The sequence below is a fragment of the Caretta caretta genome, chromosome 3 (assembly GCF_965140235.1).
Source record: "Caretta caretta isolate rCarCar2 chromosome 3, rCarCar1.hap1, whole genome shotgun sequence".
Classification (NCBI taxonomy): Eukaryota; Metazoa; Chordata; order Testudines; family Cheloniidae; genus Caretta; species Caretta caretta.
The window spans coordinates 83,593,969-83,613,585 of NC_134208.1; the positions used below are offsets into that span (position 1 = coordinate 83,593,969).

Consider the following 19,617-nt stretch of genomic DNA (forward strand, 5'->3'; position numbering starts at 1 on the left):
TGTATCAAATTATTGTTGTAGGGTAGATGATGCAGTGGAATGACATAGTTTGGCTCCTGACCTCTCTCTGAATCTGTTTCTAGTGGGATTACATCTTGTAGATACTGGAAGCAGTCCCAACACCAGACATGTCACCAAGGTTTTGGGGCTTAGCCATGACTCTTCTGTCACCCACCAGATCTTGTCCATCTAGTCGTGAAGTTGCAGCAGTGCTCCTCTTTCACAAACCTCGGCTTTAAATGTTTATTTTGGGACAACCGTGAGCAGTTTCTCCCACAGAACCCTCTATCAGCACTTACACATGCTCTCTATCTCCCATGTCTGTAAATGAGGAAGACTTTTCCTTTCCATCCCAAGAGACTACCTGAGGGTTTATCACCTTCTGCTTCTGCTGCTGTTTGGCAAGACAGAACAGGTGAAGTCCAAGGCACAAAGATGCACCATCTTTAAGGAGAGCCTGTTGTGGTCTACTGAGGGAGATCTCTATTACGATGCCTTCAGCTCTGTGTTCAGGAACTGCACGGCACCAGATTACTTTCCCTTCCATAAATCTAGGTTTCATGCTGCTACTTGTTCTATAATCTTGGGGTATCCAATAGGAACTGGGGCTCCGTGGGTTTGATGGGGGCACTGGCTTCCCTTCGAATCAAAACTCCCATATCACCAACTCCCCCCACATAGTGTAGAGGGAAGACAGCTCTGAAGAAACTATACAGGATCCAAACTCACAGATCCAATCAGGAATAGCTGGGGTTTGCCTCCAGGGATGGTGATTTCTGGTGGACCATCCAGACTGATCTGAGGATTGCCCTGATATATAGCACTGTCTGGTTGTCAGTGTTTTGTTGGGGTGGAGCTGGTCAAAATTTTTTTGACACAATGCTGTTTTCTGTCAGAAAATGTTTCAGCAAAATCAAAACTTGCCACAGAAATACGTTGTTCAACAAAATTTTGTTTTGATTTTGTTTTGTCTATCTTATTGGATCATATCATTTTGATTTTTAGTTTAAATATAAAATTAAAGTCAATCGGGATGAAATGTTTCAATTTAATTGAATAATTTTTTAAAAAATAATTCATTTTGTGGTCAGTTTTGAAATGTTTTGTTTTTGTTCCAATTTGGAACAAAGCCAGATTTCTAAATGATAGAATTTCCTGTGGAATGCAAATCGCAAGTTTTGACTAGCTCTAATTGTTTTTTTTTTTAAAGTTTGTGCATTTATTTTGTGTGTGTGTGTGTGTGTGTGTATGTATGTATATATATATATTGTGATGGGGCAAGGCCAGATGGCTATAGAAAAGTAGTGGGAAATAGATATATTAGCTCCAGGCTAAACAAATCCCTGGTACCAGGTTAAGTGAAATGGAAGCTGCTCCAGGTCAATTAAGACACCTGGGGCCAATTAAGAACTTTCCAGAAGTCAGGGAGAATGCTAGGTTGATTAGGACACTTGAAGCCAATCAGGGGCTGGCTGAAACTAGTTAAAAGCCTCCCAGTCAGTCAGGTGGGTGTGCATGTCAGGAGCTGTGGGAGGAAGTTGCGCTGTTGGAGAGGCTGAGTAGTACACACCATATCAGGCACAAGGAAGGAGACCCTGAGGTAAGGGTGAAGTGGAGCTTGAGGAAGTGAGGGCTGCTGTGAGGGAAGTAGCACAGGGAATTGTACATGTCATGTCTCTAAAAGGTCAGCTACCATAGCTGATACTATTAGGGTCCCTCGGCTGGAGCCCAGAGTAGAGGGTGGGCCCGGGCTCCCCCCCCCTCGCCCCCTGATTAATCACTGAGACTGGGAGACAACAGAGACTGTGTAAGGAAGGATAACTTCTCCTCACCTCCCTCGCTGGCTTATGATTAAAATGGCTCAGTAGACTGTGACCCTTGTCTCTAGAGAAAGAAGGGTTATGTGGAGGGTCACAGTGAGCCTCTGAGGCTAGTGAAATCCGCCAGGAAACGCGGGACCCATGGAGGCAAGGACAGAGCTTTGTCACTATATATATATATATATATATGTATATATATATATATATAAACATGTTTAACCCTTCCCCCCTGTACTAAGCAACTTCCAGTTTTGAACTACATTTTAAAAAGCTTATTTAGAGAAATACAAAGAGATTGCATATAATGGTGCATATTTAGCTAATCTATACTGTTCTGTTACTACTTATTTAAAGTAGCAGCCATTTTTGAACATAATAATTTGTGTAAATGTGTATATTGTTTAAGAATATAATAAAACAACTTTCAGAACCTTTCTATTAACAGTTAATTATTTCTTATTTTACAGCATACACAATTCAGGCAGCTGAGAACATAGCCCCTAATACTCTAGCAGATGCTAACTCTAGGGCCTTGTTGGTTTGCAATGGACCTTTAGAACACTATGACTTTCTGATCAAAGCAGAAGAGCTGGGGAATGATGAACAACAACGAAGAGTTGTACAGTGCTTGCAGAAGTTACATGAGAGCCTTAAAGGCTACAGTATCAGTCCAAACAATCTTCTGTCAAAGGTGAGGCTTATGGTGATAAGAGAAAACCGCTTTAAATGTTTGTCCTCAGAACTTATATTTTTTATATAAATGTTTTGTCTACATGGGTATGTTTAAAGAGACTGTCACGTTTTAAAAAATCTTTCTTTGTTACTAACTTTGGCCCCAGTTCTGCAATCAGACTCTTGTTCCTGCATGGAGCTCCATTCTTTGCTTTCAGTATATAAGCTGCTGTCAATAAATTATGTAACACATTTAGGGGTGGGTGAGTCCTTAATTTTGCATGTTTGTTTCAGTGTTACAAGGGGAGGAAAGTGAGTGATGAAAATAACAAAAAAATGTGTTACGTAGTTTATGGACATCCCCTAGAAAGCCTGCCACACCATAATCATAGAATCATAGAATAATAATCAAGTTATTAAAACTAAAAGAATTCTAAAACTAAATCAAATGTACTTTTTGTCACACATGCTGTCTGCTTTTGTATTTCACTGAGCTTTGGCAAAAAGGCCTTGTCAGTTTCTGGTGCATGTGTACAGGCAGAATGCTGGAGTGCTTGAGTTGTAAACACTGGAGGCAAACGTTTGTCATAACAAACTTTGTAATTAATATTTTTCAATTAATGCCAAGATTCTAATTAATTTTAAGCTTTGTAAAATATTTTTTAAACAAAACTTAAATATTGGACCTACATCATTACTATTTACACTACTATTTACCAGATCATGGTTTCGCTTTCTCCAGCTTGTGGACTAACCCATCACTTTCCAGGGCCTTTCTTTGAAAAATGCCAATTCTGGGATTTCTTAAAAATAAATAAATAATTGAAGACTGTTTCCAAAATGAGGGACACTACCTGAAAACAAACCTCTATTTTGAAACTTCTATTGCAAGTCTAGGTATGTGGATGTGTGCTCTTGGGGCCCTCGATTTCCATAATTCCTTTATAATTCTGCTTCTGAATCCAAAAGCAGACGCTTGGAAATCGGTGTTTGGGCTACCAGCAGAGGAAGGGATATTTTTCCCCTTAAAATTACCCACAAAGGGTATCTCCCATATTCCATATCCAGAGGGCATGTGCTGTGGTGCTTAGATCTTCTTTTCACATAGATGCAGGGGGATGGATTCATACACTTCCTTTTCTAGTGTAGGTCAGGGAAAATCCTATGTAGACTTACTCTACAATGCCAAAGATCTATATCTGGAGGCCAGTTGATGTAGGAATAAACTGGGATTTCTTTTGCCTTCTCCATGAGGATGGTATGCAGGAGTTTTAATTTAATGATCTATATGCATTTTTAATAAATGTTGGGAATTGCCTGGTGCTCTGTTGAACAAAATGAGGTGTTCCGTGGTATATATTAAAATAGGTACAGTAATAACAGGGCAACCACATTTATTCTAGAATAATAATTTGTGCACCTGTTCCCATGTGAACTTTTAAAAGTTTAATTTAACTTTTTTACTGGCTGAGTTTGGCCTCCTATCTCACCTTGATCGATCAGTCCTTCAGCCCTCATATAGATTGAGCCAATCACAACATGCCTTCCATTCTTCTCTTATCCTGGCCTTACTTCTCCATGTGCGGCCATGCCTTTTTACGATAAAATCTTCCCATCTCTTTGGATGTTGGCCAAATGGTTGTTTCAGTTCCTGTGGATACCATTCAGCGACAGCTGCAGTCCATCAACTGACAGTGAGCCTAGCTGTATGCCTGGCCCATCGCATTTTACTGTACCTGCTTTCAACAACAACGTCCTGCACTCCACTCTGCTGTTTGATCATTTCATTGGGGAATCGGTTGTGGATTGAAATCCCATCCCCAGAATTCTTCTTTCCATCGCTGTCTCTGTTACAGCCAGTTGTTGCTCCTCTACCTTTATCAGTATCCATGTTTCGCTGCTGTACAATATTGCTGGCAGTACTGTTGAGTTGAAGAGGTTGGTGTGTGTTGCCTTGTTGATTTTTCCTTGGAGGACATCTTTGATAGAACTGAATGCGTGCGAACCAGCTTTCTTTCTTCGTGAGAGTTCGTCTTACTGATCGTGGTGCATATTAATTTCTTGGCCCAGATAAACGTATTGCTTGACTTCTTCAATTTGTTCTTTCTTAACTATTATTTGGGCTTTAGGCAAGGCATCAGGCCGCATAAATTTCATCTTAGAGCTGTTCATTTTTAGTCCAACTTGGCTGCTTTTTCTGTCGAGTTCTTGCAGCATTTTCTGTAGTTTCATAGTGTTTTCAGTAATCAGCACGATATCTGAGGTGGATTAACTGCTCTTCATTGGTACTAATTCCACCCTTCCAGTTCATCCACCTCATTACCATTTCGAGGCAGGCTGTGAAGAGTTCGGGTGAAATCATGTCTCTTGCTTCACACCTTTTTTGATTGGGGTACGAAGGGGAGTGTCAAACAGAATTATATGCATAGTGCAGTCAGAGTTTGCTTCTTTTAATAGGTTGATGTAGTTTGTGTCGATGCCCTGCTCTGCAAGAACTTTCAGCACTGCATTGATCTCTACACTGTCGAATGCTTTTTCATAGTTGTCGAAAGCAATGCATAAAGGGAATTTGTATTGCCTTGAGTGCTCCATTAGCTGGTCCATAGTGCTGAAATTCCTTCGAAAACCTGCCTGCTCTTTTGGCTGCTGCTCATCCCAACTTTGAGAGTCAGTTTGTTATTAGTCTGGAACAGCTTATAAACAAGTGAAAGCAGGAATATTGGAAAATAGTTATTTAGATCTTCACGATCACCCTTCTTATACAGCAAAATGGTGTTGGACTCCTTCCAGCTAAACCTCTTAGCAAGAATTTCCCAGAGGTCTTGGCCTCCAGTTCTTATTATTTTGGTTGTCAGTCCATCTTTTCCTGGAATTTTTCTTTCCTTCATTTGATAAACTGCATGTCGAACTTCGCTGATGAGGACCGGGAGTATGTGCTCATTGGTCTGTTGAAGTGTTGGTAGTGGGACATTTATTTGATGCATGAACAGTTCAGTGCAGAAATCTTTGCAGACTGCTTCCATCCCTGTTCTGTCAATTACTGCTTTTCCATCCTTGTTCTTCAGTGCCATTATTGTCAACCAGTACAGTGTCAATTCCCGTTGGCATTTTTTGAGGCTTCTGTGATCTTTAGCCATCTTTAAGAAGCTTTCATTTCAGTACTTCTCAAAATCCTCCTTTAGTCGTCGTCTTATCAGCTTGCAGAGGAGGGAGTACTTGAGTTTGTTGCCATCATTTCTCTTCATAGTTCTCCATTTCTGTAGCAAGTTCCTTGTTTCTTCTGAGATTCTTACCTTTGCTCTTTTCGGTCTTTCTTTCTTAGCTAATTGCATGCATTGTCTCAGCTTATCAGTGAAGTTTTTATAGTACTCATCACAGTATTCTATGAGACTTCAGTCTTCCTTGGAAATGTTCACTTTCAGGATTGCCTCATAGAATATTTTTGGCCCCTGTCTCTGATTTGCCATCAGTAACGCTTTCTTCTCTATCTTTTCGTTGAAGATGAGTCTCGCTCTAAGCAAGTGATGGTCAGTACCGGTGTTGAATGATTACACTACTGAGATGTTTTGTATGATGTGCCGCTTATCGATCAGAATATAGTCAATCTCGTTCTTGTTCTTCACATTGGGCATGATCCACCTTCTCTTGTTCTACTTAAACCAATGTTACCAATGAACATTTCTTTCATCTCCACCAGAGTTGCGAGTCACTCTCCTCATGCAGTCCGTTTGCCGATGCCATACCTTCCAATGAACTTTTCGCCTTCTTTCCCTCTTCCGACCTTGGCATTGACGTCTCCCTTCACAATCGTATTTGTGGTTTTTTGAGTGAGGGTTTCTTCGAGCTACTGATAGAATTTTTCCACATTATCATCTTCACTTGTGCTTGTGGGAGCATAGATCTGGATAATCTTGAGGGTGCTGTTCTTGTTCAGTTGGAGGTGTAGCATTCCGATGTGTGATGACTTGAACTTGCAGGAGATCATTTTTGAAGACCATTCCTTGTTGACAATAAAATCGATTCGTCCAACAGTTCTCGCGCCTTCTCCTTTTCCCAATATGATGGCGCTTCTATTTCTTCACTTCGCTTTCATCTCCTTTCTTCATCATGTTTCGCAGAGACCAAAGACTTTGCAGGCTGGCCTTGCCTTCTCCTCCATTAAATGGTTGATCGAGTCATCCCTTATCAGTGTCCTACAGTTGTAGGTACACACTGAGAGGGCAAGTCTTTTTGTAGCCCCTGAGATTCTTAGCAGCCTCTCATTGATCAAACTCCATGCTGCCGCTGTAGAATAGATCAAGGGACATGCAAGAAACTGGGGCCCATTTATTTGTGTTGTTTTAGCCATTTCTTCAGCCACTCGCTGGCTATGCTGTCAGTGGCCCGTTTGCCTCCTCAATTTAGCTAGCACCCAACCCTCAAGAAGGAAGACAACTGTTCCCTTCCTGGTTGGCAGCCTGACACCTTAGCATGGTAAAACCTACTGGAAAATACACTCTATCATCGCTGGCAGATGTTATTTTTCTTTTCTCTTCATAGAACACTTTTTGCATGTAAAGTCAGAGATGAATGATGCACTTGATCTTTGCTGTAAGGTCATACTTAGGGTATGTCTACACTGCAATTAAAATCCTGCGGCTCAGGCTAAGGGGCTGTTTAATTGTGGTGTAAATGTTTGGGCTCAGGCTGGAGCTGTGAGGGTCCCAGAGATCAGGCTGTAGCAATAAAACAGCCCCTTAGCTCGAGCCTGGGTCAGCAGGCACAGGCAAGCCATAGGTGTCTAATTGGAGTATAGATGTACCCTTAAAGGCTTAAGGTATTATTTTGACATACAACGATAAGCCTACACACAGTGATTTTGATTTAATAATAATCATGGAATTGATTGCAATTTTAAGGAGTTAATCCTGTAAAAAATAACATCTTTAGCTGCTGGCCCACAGGAGCTTTGTAGCCCTAGTGTGTTCCACGGCTAGATAGGCTAATCCTGGTTAGAGGGGGGAATATAGTCATGAAACATCTGCTTATACGTTCTCTACCACCATCACACAGTGTCTGAGTCCTTACAGTCCAGTTGTGATGTATGGGACATGTTTTCCTGAGTGTATCTGCGAAGGAGAGCTAACACAATATACACTGAACATGTTCTGAGAGTATTCTAGGCATCCTGATGTAGCCAGTAAGCAGAGGAAAATTACTTCTTGTTGGACCACAGCTGAAATTTCAGATTCTCTGTCGTCTTCCCTTGCTAACAGGCCTTCTTGATATTGGCTTGCTAACTTTTTTTTTTATTGATCAGAATGGAGAGGCAAATGGCTCAGCCTTACAACCTCAAAAGCAGACAATCAGCTGACAAACAACATTGAAGATATCCTGCATGAACTGAAGATGTATCAAGTATCTTTTAATAAAATAAAAACCCTGGCCATGTGGGACTGCGTACACATTCACCTTCCTTCACCTAAACTTTCAAGTTCTGTTTAAGTTAAAGGAAACAAAATCACAAACTTTTGTGAGGATGATCTTTGGGATCAGTTTTCCTCAGTGTTTTCCAAACACACACAATTTCTAGGGACATTAGACAGTTTGTCATTTCTAGAGCTGACATAACTCCCATTTGCAGAATAGTTGCATGTGTGGGGTTTAAAGAAGCAAAAATCTGTTAAGCCAGAGGAGGTAAGCTCATTTCCAAGAGCTCTTTACCTTTCAGTTACTTTCCTCAACATTTGGTCAGAGAATTATATATATAAAAAGTCATAACTGTCCAGAAGGGCAGACAGTTATCTTCCCTCCTCTTGAGCACTCTGCCAGGCTATCTTCTGCTGTGGTTCTTTGGGGAAAAAGAGTTGAATCTTACAGTATGACCTGAGGATAGGAATGTTAGGACTCTGATCTCCATTGGGTAGTTGTTCCAGAGTTTTGAACCTCTTGTCTTGTTGAAGGAGCTTTACCTCTGTCTCCTGGAGTTTATACCTAATTATGTTAATTAGACTATGCTGAATGATTGCAGCTGTTAATGTAGATGACTTTTAAGGGCTTCAGTACAAGAATCTTTAAGTGGGTATTGTAGTGAATGGGGGAGCAGATATGTGTTGCAGAGAACAAAAGTGATATGCTGTGTTTGGCTCATCCTGCTTAGGAGACTGCACAGTTATAGCTTCTTTTTGAACATTTTATAAAGCTTCTGGTTGAGCTACAGTAGTCTAGCCTTGAGGTGACAGGTGCACAAAATACTGTGGTAGAGCTGTTGTATGAGAGGAATGATTGTAGTTGTCATTTAGTTGGAAATGGTGCCTGTGACAGCATCTGGTACTTTATTATTCAGTGACAATGTTGATTCCAGTAGGACCCCATGATGACACATTTTCTTAATGTGATAAGATGTCCCTGATGCAGAGTGAGACCCTGGTGTTCACTGGTTCTTTAAAACACTTTTAGTTAGCCTCGCTTCAGTCTTGTTCCAGTTGAGCCATTTGTTCCAAATTCAGGCTTCTGTCTCCTTCATTCATTTTGATATCTGGGAGGGAATGCCGTCTGCACTGGATGAAAAAGGTAAATAGAGCTGTGTGTCACTGGCATATCATTCATGTTGCAACTTGTTTCATCACAAAATGTTTCTCTAACGTGGTATAGAAATATTAAATAAGAGTAGTGAGAAGACTGAGTTCTGTGGGACTCCACACACCAAAAATTCTTGGTCAGGAGCAGTAGCTGCTTATCCTAACTCCTTTGGATCTGTTTGAAAAGAATGAGTATAATGAGCTTCGTGTGATTCTGTTGACTCTTGCCAGCACGTGTACCTGGGCAGCAGTACCTCATGATCCATGTCAGATGGCAGTGTAGATCACATAGTACCACCTTTTTCTTCAGCAATGGCAGAGGTGAAACAAAAAGAAAAGGAGTACTTGTGGCACAGTGTAAATGGTGCTGTTTCAGTTACATGACCTGGGCGTAAGCCAGGTTGATTGGGGTTTGAATACCAATGGAAGCCCGGTGTTGCTACATTTAGTTTACTGTCATAGTCTTGATTAAAATCTTGCCCAGGAATAAGAATTTCAACACTGAATAGTCAATGGTGAGGTCACTGGCATCTAGTGTTTCTTGACACTGGGACTACCACCTGTTTCAGTGTTGTCTCAGAAAGAGGCATTGACTGTTACTGTTAGCTGAGGGCCAAGGCATTCTCCACTGGTATTAGACAGCCAAAGGGGCACAAGCCTAGGTTGCAGGTGGTGTCACAGATTTATTTCAATTCTTATGATAATATCTCTGTTTGTAGCAAGGTACTTGCAGGCAATGTGTGTTTGTTCTGCTATGTGTATTTAGCACAGGATTTGAAATGCTGTTGCAGGTTCACTCAGTGTTAGGAAAAAGTAAAAGGTTAGGCGGGAACGGGGGCTGTTCGGTTTTCAGTTTTTCCGTTATTTCTCACAGCAGGAGTCGGTCGGGTGTTCTGTCGTGGTCATTCCATCTGGGTTTATTATATAGTGTGAGTTAGAACAGCTTGTCTGATTGGAATCATTTGTGTATCATAACTCTGGAAAACTCATGACTGCGTGGAGCCAAGTTTTGTGCCAGTAATTAATGAGTATGATCCTGTCTTCAAAGGTTCATCTTCACAAGGAACAAAGGTGTGTTCTTACCATCAATTAGCTAACATGCAGTAACTAACATGAGGTAAAATTCTAGTGAAGAAAAGATCATTTGTAGTGTTGACACATTAACAGATCAAGGTAAACCTCGGCAGGGGTATTCAGTTATTTTTATGCTAAAATCTGGACTTCTTTTTTTGTTTTTTTTTATTGGTTGAGATACTTAAATTAGGATTGGTTATGGAATTAAATTGAACAGATTGGTGTATTTTAGATTACAGAGATGCTTTTTGCAATTAGCTAAAATATTTTTATATACAAAAGGATTTTTATTTAGTAGGAGTTGTAGGGTGCTTATATGTAGTTCAGCTTTTTAGTTTTTACGGATGTTCTTAGAAACCTGAAATGATCTACTTTTATCAAGAAATGCTTTCTGTTCAGAGTGATAAATACTAGTTCTTTTAAAAGAAGTAATTATATGCAGCTGTCCAGCTGGAATCATTGTCTTTGATTCTGTCATTTTTTGAGATAATGTATATGAGGAATGGTGGTGAAGAGGATGAGGAGAGAAACAGGCACAAATAGTTGATAGTACAATTGCATTTAGTCTGAGCAACGTCACTTTATTTCATGGTCTGACTTCTTCCCTCACTTCTAGCAGCGGAAATCTGGAGTACCTCATGAAATCATGGACTTACTCCAGGTTTAATACCATTAGAAATCAGGGAATAATCTGGCCCCATTTCCGCAGTGCAGATAACTTGCGAGCTTCTTGAAGATATGAACTGTACTAAGCACAACACACTTTGGGTTTTGATTTTTTTTGTATATTTAATGTAATGGTTGCCTGTGGTTCAAATAGCTTTATTCACTAAAATATGACAAACATAAGATTTATTATTAAACCTTATTATTATCTATGATTGAAACAACATTTCCATTATGAAAATATAGATATAAATTTGCTGGTACTTCAAGATGCTTTTTTTGGATTAGTTCAAAATGAACTCGAGTTTAAAAAAAAAGCTATGAAGTCTATTGATGCAAATAAAATAAATTTTCAAAATTATTAGCCTCAAATTTTAAACAATGACTTTAATTTTATTAAGGAATGACCTTGTGTATGTTCAGTTCAGAGGATCTGAAAATATCTGAGGCTCAAGGCCACAAGAGTTTGTAAAAATGTTTCAGATCTCCAGGTTTTCAGAATAAACACCAACTGAGGCATTTTAAGTGTTGTTGAGCAACTATATTAATTACTCGAAATAAGCTCAACTCTAAGTGAGGTCATGTTTTGAAATAGGGTATGAACAATAGTAAATGTGATTCAGGACCTTGAAAATATCTTCAAATATAGCTGCAACCAAAAGGAGCTCTGAAAAGAGGATGAGAAAGAGACTGATCTGCTCTTAAATAAGGAATATTCTCTAATATGTTTTAACTTGATACTGCCTGTATTAATCTAATCTGATAAATATAGAGAATTGCATCTGGAATTTTGGATATTTAGACTAATTTCATATTGGCAAATACATTATGATCCAAATACGTTTAAAATTGGCAGTTAGGTATTTCTAAGGCACCTATCATACTGTAGTATCCAAGACAGAAAAAATTGTCAGACCCTTTTAAAAATACTCAAGAAATAATGGAGAGTTCTCAGACTGAAATGAAATATTCTGACCATATTACCACTTGGGAAAGAATAGTGATTAATCAAAGAGACATTAAAAAAGGAATAGAAAAAAATCCAGTCTGAACCAGCGTAGAACACGCTGTGAGAGACACAAATTACTTTTTAAAAATAGGATAAAAAGGATCTCAGTAGTAGAGAACAAAATTAACTTAATTTGGTATGGGAACATAGTTTGAAATTCTGCCTCTCCTTTGGAAAAATTAATATTTTAAAGAATATAAAACAATTTTCAAAACTTTTGCAAAGCAACTTAAATAAAAAAGGAAAAGAAAAATATGTATCCCGCACTATGTGCCTGTTCCAGTGATTCTATGCATTATGTGGTATCATAAGCATGGTGTATTTTATGGATATTGCAGAGGAGTAGGAGTTAGCAGTCTATCACAGGGCTGGATGTGACAGGGTTTAAAGAAGGAAATAGTTAAGACTGTATGGTAATGTACTGATTGCATCTCTTGGGAAGGTTATTGGGAGCGTATTGATATAGTGGATTTTTGACCATTCCTTGTGCAAGTCAGCTTTTGTGGTATGCCTTAACCTCTTTGCTTTTGTAGGTATTAAGTGTTAGTTATCTTTAAATGATGCCACTGCAAAAACAAAGCTGTCCAAGAATCTATTTTGTCTGAGGGAGAGGTGGACTTAAGTATCTTTACTAGACATCTGAGTGCAGTCACTACTTTACCTTGTTTTCCCTGCCTCCTTTACGACTCAAAGCCCCATGAAGTGATTTGGGGATTGGTCCTGCTTTGAGCAGGGGGTTGGACTAGGCGACCTCCTGAGGTCCCTTCCAACTCTGATAATCTATGATTCTATGATAAGTGGTTAATATCCATAAAAGAGGACCAGAAGGACTCTAAAGATCCATTCCAAGTCAGTCCATATTCATCAGGAGATCTGGTTGCAGAGCAGTGTGAAAAAATCCTACTATTTGAACTGCCTTTTTGGTAAACGTATGGAGTGTATGTGTAAAATCTTCCTAAAATTGAAGAATGGAATAAGCTAACTACAATAACTCTCCACGGCTCTCCACAGTGTTTCTCTTTCATTAGCAATCCCTTGGTCTGGATACTACTTGTTGGTTTACATCTGCTCACTCCATCAAAATTCAAATTTCTTTTTACTTTCTGTCCTTTCTCCTTTGAATTCAGACACTCTCTGCTGGCTTGCTGCAGCACTGCACTATGATTCCAGTTTACTCTACTTCCATCTGACAGTTTATGGCCATGTCTACATTACAGTACAAAGTTTGGTCAACATAAATTATGTTGCTGAATAGCTGCCAACTGTAACATGTCGCTCATACATGTGCATACTTGGGTGCTTGCCTAAGCAGTGTGTGTCCTCACTGTGAATGGTTGCACTGACATAAAATGCAGTGCACAACAGATCGGTATCCCAGTGTGCCCAAAGCCACCATCCACCTTAATTCCTGGGATGCCTCCAGTTCACCCAGGGATTTCTGGAAGTAGAGATTGAGTTTCTGTCATGCCACTTTCTTCATCCAATAATGCCTAGTGTGACAAATATGACAGTATCCTGCAATATATTGAGCAAAACTTATAAGATTGAGTTAAATCTTATTGAATTGCATTTAATAGCTTGGGGTCAATTGTATTAAAAATGCAATGTTTAGGGGGGAGAGGGATAGCTCAGTGGTTTGAGCATTGGCCTGTTAAACCCAGGATTGTGAGTTCAATCCCTGAGGGGGCCATTTAGGTATCTGGGGCAAAAATTGGGGATTGGTCCTGCTTTGAGTGGGGGGTTGGACTAGATGACCTCCTGAGGTCCCTTCCAACCCTGATATTCTATGATTCTATAATATTTACTGTTGTGGGATTGTATGAAATTTCCTTTACCAGGAAGACAAGATTCATGCAATCTCTGGGAGATGTGTGGTATTTCAAAGGACTTTTTGGGACAATGTGTTTGAAATGGATTTCCTGGGAATTACTTGGGGTGAGGAGAATGCAAATGACTCTCATTGAATCCCTCCCTTTGAAGCTACACCCTGAGGAAAGAAACTGATTGTCTATTGATTACCTGCTCCAGAAATCTCCAGTTCTAAGATCTCCAAACTGTATAACAGAGGGACTAAATTTTCATGATGTCCTAGTTTTGAGCTAGGGCTGTTATGAACTAACGACCACAAATGAGACCCCTTTTTGGGGTTTGAATGATTCAGCTGCCAAAGATAGTTGGGGTGATCTCGAGTAAGCTTATTACCATGCATGTAAGTTACTTTATTGTTTTTAATGTTTTGTCTGCAGTGTTTTTACCTAACTAATAAAATAGGCTTTCATAGGCAGTGGTGTGTGGTAACTTACAAATGTTGGCAGTTATACCATGTGTCATCTCTGAAGGGAAGAAGCAAAGCAGGCTTGCTTGGGCCAACTGTTGTATACTGGGCATAAAACAATGAAGGCAGGGAACTGTTCAGCCTGGAAATAGACCAGTCGGGAGGGAGAGAGACTTGGGTTTCCACCCAAAAACGGCAACAGCTGGGGAGCCAGAAGCCTGAGCCTGGGTTCCCTTGGTGGACCACTAGGGAAATACAGATGCAGTTGCTCTGAACTGTGACACCTGTTCCGTCCCATAGTACTGGAACAGTTTTTTAAATCTCCCACAATCCTGCATGCCATTTTAGGTTTCTCTTATCTCTCTAGCAGAAGCATGGACTCTACACAGCTCAGCAGAATTCTCATGACAGCTGCTAGTACAAGATGCATGATTCTCCTGTTTGCAGAGCTTGAATAAATACTACTACAACTGGGAGTGTAATGAGGAAGATGCAGAGATGTTTGGGCTCAATAACTCCATGCTGATTGGACATGGTGGGGGAAAAAAAGCCTGGTTGCTTACAGGCATTCACAAAGCAGCTCCTCACGGTGTATCACCACTTTTGCCACCTAAGAAACAAGCACTGATTAATGGGATTTCATCATAAAACAGGTGTGGGATGATGAGTGGTGGCTTCAGAAATTTCGGGTGCAAAAACCTGTGCTCCTGAAGGGGTGTGCTGAGCTTGCCCCAGCTGTCTTGTGCTAGGATGCCAAAATGAGAGCTTCACTGGCAGTGGAGAAGTGCGTAGCGATCACACTCTGGAAACTTGCAACACCAAATTGGTCAGTGGACAATCATTTTGGGGTTGGAAAATCCACAGTGTGGGGCCATCATCATAGAAATGTGCAAGGCCATTAATCATCTCCTGCTACACAGAATTGTGACTGTTGGTAACATGCATGAAATACTGGATGGTTTTGCAGCAGTGGGTTTCCCGAACTGCAGTAGGGCAATACACAGCACACGTATCCCTGTTCTGGCACTAGCCCATGTCACCACTGAGTATATTAACAGAAAGGGTTACTTTTCAATGGTTATGCAAGGACAGGACACTTCACTGATATTGGGGAAGATTCATGATGCTCGCATCTTTAAGAAAACAAGAGTTTTCAAAAAGTTGCAAACAGGGACATTCATCCCCAACCAGTGCATTCAAATTGGGGATGTTGAAATGCCAATAGTGATTCTGGGTGACTCAGCCTTCCCCTGGCTCATGAAGCCATACACTGGCCACCTCTACAGCACCAAGGAAAGATTCAGGGACTGGCTCAGTGGAATGACAGTTGAATGTGCTTTTGGTAGATTGAGGAGTCATTGGAGATGTTTGCCCACTAGATTGGATTTCAGCGAGGCATTGTTATTGCTGCATGTTGTTTATTGCACAATGTCTGTGAAGTGAAGGGAGAAAAGTTATCCTGTGGTGGTGGAGTGAGGTGGATCAGCTGTCTGCTGAATTTGAACAATCAGACACATGAACTATTAGAAGAGCTCACCACGGAGCTGTATCGCTGAGGGAGGCTTAAAAGACCATTTTGGCAGTCAGGCACAGTAGAATTGTCTGAACATTTTATGAAACAGTGTTCAGGAATGGGTTACTGTCTCTCCCATTTTTGAATCTGTAATGCTTAGTGTAAATTACTTAAAATGGGGAGGGGGGAAGGGATTGTGTGTCACTATGAATTCAGTAATGCTTGGTGTACATTATTATAATATCTGTAATGCTTTGTTTAAACTTATGAATATGGGTTGTTTATTGCCTATAATAATAAAGATATGCAGAGTTTTCAAAAATTGCAAACCAACAGCCAACAAAAGTAATGTGCAAAAAACTCAGTAAAAACAGTCTAGCAAAAGTGTAACAGGGTTAACCAAACTTTAAACCCGCAGTCCAAAATGGAATGCAACAAGTATTGTCTGATAGCGTAGTTTCCACAGGTCTCTATATGTGTAACTGTGGTTCTCCTTGCTTTCCCCCCAGTGTGGCATAGTAGGGGTATGGGTGCACACCGTGATGCCATCTGTTGTGTTGTGGGATGTAGGGACCACTGACCAAAGAGTTCTCCAGGGACTGAAAAATCTGTGGAGTCAGTATTCTGTGAGCATGTAAGTCAATGGTGCTCTACAACATTTGTGTTTGTTACCTGAGCAGACCCATTATATCCTGGTGGATTTCCTGATGTGCCTCTCAGTCCTTTTCCCTCTTCTGCGGCAACTGAACCCTCCATTCTCATACCTTCTATGTGTTCGTGGCTCTACAAGCCCTATTTTCATGGGCCGAGGCCACAGAGGATTGGAGGCGCTTGCCAAACATATCCTCCTGAGTGCTCTTCTTTCTCCTCCTCATCGGAGTCAGACTTTCAGCAGGTGTGGAGGAGGGAACCTCTCAAGGCCACCATGCAGGAGGCTGATGATTACAACAAACAGATACACTGTTAGATTTGCAGTCCCAATAGAAAAGGGAAAGATAAGTCTCAAAACTCCCTTGCATTATTCCCATAAATATTTTTAACAAATGCTAATGGTCACTTTTGCTTTGGGGAGGCTGGGTACAGAACCACTCTTCAGCTTAAACCATTGTGGCATAGCCTTCTGGGGAGAAGAGGGTGGGCTTCTGTTGCATGTAAGCTTTAAAAACTAGGCGCCTGTGGGTATGGGGGAAAAGCAGTGAATATAGGCAATATTTTCACCGGCAGCGGTCACTTTTGTTAACATCTTTTTCCTGAGGATGATAAAGGCACAGAGAACCAGCTGCTACTGTCGTCCTGAAGCCATCCAGGCACATATGCTGCTAGCCTATTGCAATGATGCCATCTGAGCTCATCACAGAGTGGCATGGGAGAAAGCCTTCTATGGTGGGGAAAGAAACAAGGCTGCCATCCCTAGCAATGTTCAGGAGAGGGTCACAGAGTATCTCCATTAAAGTTTCACTGAGAACTCTCAACAGGACAAAAGGGACATCCCTATTAAGATAAACAAAGTTCTCTGCTTGGGCCTCTCAGCCTAACCCAAGAAGCCAAAATATTGAAAAACAGATATGGATTCTACCTCTGTTTCTTCTACCTATCTCCACCTGAGCACAGGCCACTGATGTGGCATGGATTGTGTGACCTGACTGCCATACTATTTTTTAGAATGTATTCTCTAGCACTATATTTTCTAACACTTTATCAATAATCAATCAAAAGTAAATGCCTTTGTTCTCTAAAATTCAGGATGGGACGGGTGCCATTTTTTAAATGGTGAAGAAGGGCAGTGGGAGGGAGGAAGAAGGTGAGAGATCAGGTTTTGAGCAACAGCAAGGGGAAAAATTAATACAAGGAATAATTCCTGAACAAACCTTCCCAAGGTTCCTTCCCCCTTATCACTGGGCTCCTATGTGTTTGTGTGGTGGACTGGCTTGACTTCACAGTCTCAAAGAGCTTGTGGCATGGTTTGAGTCCTCTGTCATGTCACGTGCTCTTCCCTCCTCACTGTCCACCACAGGGGTTTCTGCCTCAGCTTCCTATGAAGTGTCCGCAGTTGTACACGGAGCGCTGCCGGGGTCCCTGCCAAGTAGGGCATGCAGTTTGTTGTAAAAGTGGCAGATCTACAAGGTAGCACCACATTTCTTGTTATCTACCCTCACCTTATGGTATCCCTGGTGAAGGTCCTTCGCTTTCACACAGCACTGCTACTGATTCCCATTGTATCCCTTTGCCTGCAACTGCCATGCAATCTGTCTGTTAGATGTACATTTTCTACAGCTGGTCCATAGCTGTGCTTGTATAGCCTCTTATCCCCCACAGGTCCAGGAGATCCAATATTTCTTTTCTGCTCCAGGGTGGAGAGTATGTAGTTCCTCTCTGTATGCATGGTGCTGGCCTGGTTGTTTCAGCAGTTGGATGCTGTGATGCTCTGGGGTTTATTCAGCCCAGTAAAGTGTTCAGTCAACATCTGTATTGCATCATTGGGTGCCTTAAATGTTATGCTGCGGTGATTCAGAGCCCTGATACAAACCATGATCTCATGATTTTGGATGCCTGACTCATCGTGTTTGAATGTTTAGGCTTGGCAGTTCTGGAAATCTATTAATCAAGTTATTCTTTTAATTTGGAGGAGATTCAATTTTTTTAAAAATCGACACTTTTAGGAATCCCAAGTAAACCATATGCTAAAATTTAAAAGCATTTAAAAGTATAACTGGGTTCAAAAATAATTAGATAAGTGATAGATCCATCAATGGCTATAGGCCAAGATGATCAGAGATGTAACCCTATGCTATGGGTGTCCCTAAACCTTCAACTGCCAGAAGCTGGGACTGGATGACAGGATGTATAATTCAAAATTGCCTTGTTCTGTTCATTCCCTCTGAAGTGTCTGGCACTGGCCACTCTCACAGACAAGATACTGGGCTAGATGGACCATTGGTCTAATCCAGTATGGCCATTCTTACATTCTTATAATTTCCACCTGTCTTCAAAATGAGCTATCCTAAAGGTGACTACAGTGTCTTCTCTCCTGGCAACATCAAATAAAACAGAACATCGTTTCACTTACATGTGAAAAGATCCCTAAACCACTAGAATTCCTCCAAGTATGTAGGGCCCTTTCCTGGGACTAACTACATCTTCAGAAGCTCTCACTGAACATCCATTCAGACCACTTCAGTAGCAGAATTGCGGAGGGATACTTCATTCACCAGTCATAAATTTTTGTGAAGACAAATTCTGCTTTCATCCTCAAAAGTTAATCTTGGATGTTCTGAGAGTCCAAGCAATTATGCTTCCTTCCTTTGACCCAAAACAGTTTTTTTTCTCAGACTTTCCAGAGATGATAACTCCTGGAGTGAGAATCAAACAGAAGTATCTGTCCAAAAGGTTGAAATTCAAGGAAGTTACAAGCAACTCAGACAGACCATTTAGAATGGAAACATTTGTGCAACAACACCCTCACTTTTGCTTTGACCTATTTGCATTTCCTGATTTTTATTTGTATGTGTTTGTGGGAGAGAGAGTTAGTTTGTTTTTTTTAAGTTGTGGAACCTGAGTTTTTTAAAAATGCAGACTTTTTCTATTTACTAATAAGTATTACATCTTATGCCTCATAAAAAATGAAAAATGACCAGGTGTGCGGTCAATAATCCTAAATTTACTCTAGAGAAATCCTTTTATTTTCAAAAAGAAATTTGTAGATCTATATTTTCATACAAATATCCTTTTTGGTTTTGTTGTTGTTCCTTAGCTGTACAACTCTGAGATTCTGCAACTATATTGAGAGAAAGCTTTTTTTTAAAAAATGCACAAATGCACACAGGAAAAAGTCATCAATTAAATTATCTTGCTATATGTTCAAAGCCCAAGCAAACAGTTGCCGTCAGTTCTATTACAGGTTTTGGTTGTTAAAGGTAATAGTGTTGATGTAATATACTTAGACTTTCATAAGGTATTTTACTTGGTACTTGATTAAAAGAACATAAAGATATAAAATTAATATAGCACATGCTAAATGGATTACAAAC

General features: G+C 40.4%; 1 protein-coding gene across 3 annotated transcripts in view; it reads left to right on the forward strand.

Moving 5' to 3' along the window:
• The window catches only part of AFG1L (AFG1 like ATPase), a 135,545-nt gene that overhangs the window by 19,688 nt on the left and 96,240 nt on the right, over positions 1–19,617 (forward strand). For all 3 annotated transcript variants that reach the window (XM_075126624.1, XM_048844860.2, XM_075126625.1), the window contains one exon: positions 2,288–2,511. In XM_075126624.1, coding sequence (XP_074982725.1) covers positions 2,288–2,511 — 224 coding nt within the window. The remainder of the gene's footprint in view (positions 1–2,287; positions 2,512–19,617) is intronic.